The 6241-nt window shown below is 56.4% G+C and overlaps 1 protein-coding gene across 4 annotated transcripts in view; it reads left to right on the top strand.

Annotated features, from left to right (window-relative positions):
- The window catches only part of DOT1L (DOT1 like histone lysine methyltransferase), a 76917-nt gene that overhangs the window by 19403 nt on the left and 51273 nt on the right, over positions 1-6241 (top strand). For 3 of the 4 annotated variants that reach the window (XM_023183726.1, XM_023183725.1, XM_023183728.2), the window contains exon 2: positions 4143-4186. In XM_023183726.1, coding sequence (XP_023039494.1) covers positions 4143-4186 — 44 coding nt within the window. Of the gene's footprint in view, positions 1-2299; positions 2410-4142; positions 4187-6241 lie in introns of those variants that run through there. The other variant, XM_023183727.2, reaches the window with a different exon arrangement.

Genomic DNA, 6241 nt, shown 5'->3' with positions numbered 1-6241 from the left:
TTCCGAGTAGCTGGGACTACAGGCGCCCGCCACCTCGCCCGGCTAGTTTTTTGTATTTTTTAGTAGAGACGGGGTTTCATCGTGTTAGCCAGGATGGTCTCGAACTCCTGACCTTGTGATCCGCCCGTCTCGGCCTCTCAAAGTGCTGGGATTACAGGCTTGAGCCACCGCGCCCGGCCTTTTTTTTTTTGGTGAGATGGAGTCTCGCTCTGTCACCCAGGCTGGAGTGCAGTGGCGCGATTCGGCTCACTGCAAGCCCGGCCTACCGGGTTCACCTTTTCTCCTGCTTCAGCCTCCTGAGTAGCTGGGACTACAGGCGTCCGCCACCACGCCCGGCTAATTTTTTTGTGTTTTTCATTGAGACGGGGTTTGTTAGACTGTGTTAGCCAGGATGGTCTCGATCTCCTGACCTCGTGATCCACCTGCCTTGGCCTCCCAAAGGGCTGAGAGTACAGGCGTCAGCCACTGTGCCTGGCAATAATTTTTGTATTAGTAGTACCAATGATTTTTGTATTATTAGTAGAGCTAATATTTATGGCATTAGTATTTGCCACGTTGGCCAGACTGGCCTCGAATTCCTGACCTCGTGATCTGCGCCCAGCTCGTGTTGAGGTTCGTTAGCCACCTTTGAGCAAGGGGCCCCATTTTCGCTTTGTCAGGAGCCTGCAAGGGCCGCCTGTTCCCTCGCCACCCTCACCTGCCCTGCTCCGCGCTCTGCCCAGCCCCCGCTCCTGCCTCCTATTTCTCTTTCTCTCTCTTTTTTTTTTTTGAGCTGGAATCTCACTCTGCTGCCCAGATTGGAGTGCCGTGCTGTGATCTTGGCTCACTGCAAGCTCTGCTTCCCGGGTTCAAGAGATTCTCCTGCCTCAGCCCCCAGGTAGCTTGGGTCACAGGTGTGTGCCACCACACCTAGCTATTTTTTTTTTTTTTTTTTTTTTTGAGGCGGAGTCTTGCTCTGGCGCCCGGACTGGAGTGCAGTGGCCAGATCTCAGCTCACTGCAAGCTCCGCCTCCCGGGTTTACGCCATTCTCCTGCCTCAGCCTCCCGAGTAGCTGGCACCACAGGCGCCCGCCACCTCACCCGGCTAGTTTTTGTATTTTTAGTAGAAACGGGGTTTCACCGTGTTAGCCAGGATGGTCTTGATCTCCCGACCTCATGATCCGCCCGCCTCAGCCTCCCAAAGTGCTGGGATTACAGGCTTGAGCCACCGTGTATTTTTTTTTTTTTTAAGATGGAGTCTCATTCTGTAGCCCAGGCTGGAGTGCAGTGGTGCAGTCTCAGCTCACTGCAACCTCTGCCTCCTGGGTTCAAGTGAATCTGCTGGCTCAGCCTCCCAAGTAGCTGGGATTATAGGCATGCAACACCATGCCCAGCTAGATTTTTTTTGTGTTTTTGGTAGAGGCTGGGTTTCACTGTGTTGGCCAGGCTGGTCTTGAGCTCCTGACCTCAAGTGATCCACCTGCCTCGGCCTCCCAAAGTGCTGTGATTACAGGTGTGAGCCACCATGCCCGGCCATTTTTTTTTTTTTTGTTTGGTATTTTTCGTAGAGATGGCGTTTCACCATATCTTTGGGAGGTGAAGGTGGACAGCTCACTTGAGGCCAGGAGTTCGAGACCAGCCTGGCCAACATGGTGAGATCTCATTTGTACAAAAAAAAAAAAAAACTCCAAAAAACACTTCACTTTGAAGTGTTTTTTTTTTTTTCTTTTATGAGGCGGAGTCTCGCTGTGTAGCTCAGGCTGGAGTGCAATGGTGCGATCTTGGCTCACTGCAGCCTTTCCCTCCTGGGTTCAAGCTATTCTGCCCAGCCTCCCGGGTATCTGGGACTACAGGCGTGTGCCACCATGTCCAGCTAATGTTTTTTATTGTTTTTTGTTTTTTTTTTTGAGACGGAGTCTTGCTCTGTCGCCCAGGCTGGAGTGCAGTAGCGCCATCTCTGCTCACTGCAAGCTCTGCCTCCCGGGTTCACGCCATTCTCCTGCCTCAGCCTCCTGAGTAACTGGGACTACAGGCATTGGCCACTACACCTGGCTAATTTTTTGTATTTTTTAGTAGAGACAGGGTTTCACTGTGTTCACCAGGATGGTCTTGATCTCCTGACCTTGTGATCCGGCCACCGCACTCTCCCAGAGTGCTGGGATTACAGGTGTGAGCCACCGTGCCCGGCCACGCCCAGCTAATTTTTTGTATTTTTAGTAGAGATGGGGTTTCACCTTGTTAGCCAGAATGGTCTCGATCTCTTGACCTCGTGATCCGCCCGTCTCGGCCTCCCAAAGTGCTGGGATTCCAGGCATGAGCCACCGCGCCCGGGCTGAAGTGGTTTTAGACTGAGAAGAAAGTTGCAAAGCGCTGCGCAGAGACTTTCCATGTGGCTTTATTTCACCGCAGTACCCTGATCTGAACCAGGAGGTGGGTGGAGCTGTGGCGCAGCGGTATATACGTCCCATCCCATCACTGCCATGAGCCCTTGCGTCTTCTGTCTCCCCCATCTGGGCTGATCCCTCAGTGCATAAGGAAAGCTGGGGGGGTGTCCCATGGTCTGGCCTTTGGAGGAGAGCCCGCTGGGGTCTCTGTGGCACCCCTCAGTCAGGCTGGGCTGCTCCTCAGGATTGTGCTGAGGTTCTGCGTCCCGGCAGGAGCCCCACAGAGGGGGCTGCGTCCCGCTGGGCCTTGGGAGGCTCGTGGTGGCTGCGTGTCTCACTCCGGTGATGCTGGCCTTGGGTTTCGTCAGGTGGCGTCCACAGGTGCTCCGTTGGTTGCTTTTTCTCTGCCCTGGGAAAGGCCCACTGAGGCTGTGTGGCTGCCTGGGCCGCCTCTGACGCGCCCTGTGGACTGCAACATCCAGCGGGTCGCATCTGCAACTGGTGATTGCTACGGCGTTTGCCTCATGGGGATTTAAAAAAAAAAATGGTTCATTTTTGTAAAAAAGACATGGGCTGGCCGGGTGTGGTGGCTCAGGCCTGTAATTCCAGCACTTTGGGAGGCTGAGGATGGTGGATCACCTGAGGTCAGGATTTTGAGACCAGCCTGATCAACATCGAGAAACTCCGTCTCTACTAAAAAAATACAAAATTAGCTGGGTGTGGTGGCTCATGCCAGTAATCCCAGCTACTCGGGAGGCTGAGGCAGGAGAATCCCTTGATTCCCGGAGGCAGAGATTGCAGTGAGCCGAGATTGCACCATCGCACTCCAGCCTGGGCAACAAGAGTGAAACTTCGTCTCAAAAAAAAAAAAGACTTGGGTTCTCGCTGTTTCCCAGGCTGGCCTCGAACTCCTGGCTCAAGTAGTTTGCTCACCGCACCCAGCCTGTTGTGGGTTTATATCAGCACAGTAGCATGCAGACGCGATGTGGAAAGTGCACAAGTGTTCTGGTGGTGTGCAGTTGGTCTCTGATTCTCAGTGATGGATGTGGAGTCAGAGAGGCTTGGGTGGCCCTGCTGGATGTGAACCTGCCTTTGACGTTGGCCTTGTAGAGAGAGTGAAGGGCAGGGTGCTGGACAGGGAGGGGTCTGTGTCAGGCCAAGGAACTTGGTTTTAGGTGTGGCAGGTTCTGGGCTATGGCCCGGCTGCCCAAGTGGGCTAGCCCAGTGGTATTTTTCCCATGGTACGGATGGGGAAACAGGCCCCGTGGAGGCTCCATCACCTGCAGTCACGTACCAGGCCTTTGCCAAAGCAGGACTCTCAACCAGGCTGGAGCTCCCTGGCTGGAGCAGCATCGGGAGAATTCCTGGTGGTCCTGCATAGCGCGGCCTGAGGGGCTTGGGGTGTGTTGAGTCAGCTGACCTCCAGGGAAAAAATGAGGAGACACATGGGGCGGCCGTTTGCTCTAGGGTAGGAAAGAAGCAGGGCCGGGGGCCATAGACTCCATGCCAGCCTCTCCCTGCTGTCTGCCTGTGGCAGGACACAGCGTGCCAGGAGTAGGTCCCTGGCAAGGTCTGTGTCCCTTGGTGGTCCAGGGTCTAGGAATGTCTCTGGTGGTCCCCCCTGGTGGTGGGCTTGGGAGTTGCACCAGTTGGGAAATGAAGAGGTGGGAAGTTGATGGCATCGCTTGTCTGGGAAAAGAGCGACGGGCTCACGGGGTGGAGGATGGCTCTGCATCTCAAACCGCCCTCCCTCTCTCTCTCTCTCTCTTTCTCTCTCAGGACAAACATCACGATGCTGCTCATGAAATCATCGAGACCATCCGGTGAGTACACGGCCTGCAGCGTGTTGTCTTCAGAGCCCGGGGCCGCTTCCGTGGGCACCTGTGCCCTGCAGACTGTGTTGTGGGGATGGCTTCCGCAGGGGTGGATTCCTGGAGGTGTTGCGAAGCGGATCGGGGGGGACCCAGGGTCAGGTAGAGCTGCTTCCTCCAGCTCTGTTCCTGGCCAGTGGGTGCAGAAGTCCTGAGCTGGTGGAGTGTCCGGTGGGTCCTCCAGGGGCGTTGCACCGCCTTCCTCTGTCTCCTTGTCAGTTTCCCCACTGTGGCTTTTGGGCTGACCTTCACCCTCACGTGCCTTTGACGGCCTCCTGTGTCTGCCCCATGGGTACAGAGAGGAGCGTTCCGGGGGTGACTTGAATGGGCAGGAGGAGGAGGCCATCCCGTCCTCGTGAGCTCCAGCCTGGGCTCCAGGGTCTGCAGCGACAGTGCAGGAAGGCCCTCCGGGGGCCTCTCTGCTGCCCACTGGGAAGCTGCCCAGGGTGGCCGGCATTCTGCCTGTCTCAGGTGCTCAGGGTCAGAACCCTCATTGTGTGGCACCTGCAGGGAGGCCACGTGTCCATGTGGCCCTGGCGTCTTTCTGGGCTGTTCCTTGGCATGCTGGGTGTGAGGACACCGCCCGTGCACACGCCCAGCATCTGCCCAGGCCTGCAGCTGCCACAAGGGCCACGCCGAGCTGCTCTTGGCCGGTGGCTTTGTGCCAGGCCCTGGCTCCTGAGGACTGTGGTTCACTGTTGGGGCCCGGCAGCCCCTCCCCGGCCAGGGTGTTTGAGGATTCAGTGAAATCGTTTGTGTAGGTCTGCCAGGGTGGGCCTGACCCAGGGCCTGTGCTTAGAACGTGGGATCTGGTTTTTTTTAATGTCGTGATCTGTGGACCAGGCAGTGGAGTAGGGGTCCCTTTGTTCTTCGTAAAAGAATCCTGGTGTTATGGTTGGAGGGAGGGCTCTGGATCAGGCAGCTGGGCCCCAGCCCAGCCCCCGCCCAAGCCCAGCTGCAGCATGCTCCTGGCAGCCAGCCGCCTCTCTGCCTGGATTTCTCTTACTGCAGCCAGGGGCCAAGACTGTGCTGGCGTGGGCCTCTGTGGGTGCTCCTCACATAGGGCCCTGCAGTCTTTTTAAGGACGCTCAAGCCGTGTGCGCTGGCTCACGTCTGTAATCCCAGCACTTTGGAAGGCTGAGGCAGGGAGATCACTTGAAGCCAGGAGTTCGAGACCAGCCTGGGCAACTTGATGAAACCCTGTCTTTACTAAAAAAATACAAAAATTAGCCGGATGTGATGGCGGGTGCCTGTAGTCTCAGCTAGTTGGCTGAGGCGGGCGAATAGCTTGATCCCAGGAGGTGGAGGTTGCAGTGACCCAAGATGGTGCCACTGCACTCCAGCCTGGGCGATAAGAGTGAGACTCCATTGCAAATAAATAAATAAATAAATAAATAAGAATGTGCAGCTGGGCATGGTGGCTCGTGCCTAGACTCCCAGCACTTTGGGAGGCTGGGAGGGCTGATCATTTGAATCTAGGAGCTGGAGATTGGCCGGGCAACATAATGAGACCCCGTGTCTACAAGAAAGTAAAAAATTAGCTGGGCATGGTGGTGCATGCCTGTAGTCCCAGCTGCTTGGGGGGCTGAGGTGGGAGGATCACTTGAGCCCAGGAGGATCACTTGCACTGAGACCAGTGGCACTGTGATTGTGCCACCGCCCACCAGCCAGGCAACAGAGTGAGACCCTGTCTCAAAAAACAAAACCCAGACAAGAAAGAGTGCTCCAGTGCTGTGGCTTCCCCAGGTCGGTGTTGTCTGTGCAGGTTCTGCCAGTGATGCCCAGACGCAGTCTCTCTGGGTTAGGGTCTTGGTGCAGCAGGTGTGGAAGCCCCACTGTGACCAGGCTCTTGCTGGTGGGTCTCGAGGTGCTCAGGCAGCAGGTGAGTTGCATCTGCTCCCCATGGGAAGTGGCCCGCACAGGCTTCTGGGGTCGGAGGAGACCCCAGGCCCCCGGATCTCAGGCGGTGACGGTGAGGGTGTCTCGCCGGGGAGACCCCGGGTCCCC

Source organism: Piliocolobus tephrosceles, chromosome 21 (assembly GCF_002776525.5).
Source record: "Piliocolobus tephrosceles isolate RC106 chromosome 21, ASM277652v3, whole genome shotgun sequence".
Taxonomy (NCBI): domain Eukaryota; kingdom Metazoa; phylum Chordata; class Mammalia; order Primates; family Cercopithecidae; genus Piliocolobus; species Piliocolobus tephrosceles.
The sequence above is the reverse complement of the archived record's forward strand: the minus strand, read 5'-3'. Positions and strand labels throughout refer to the sequence as shown.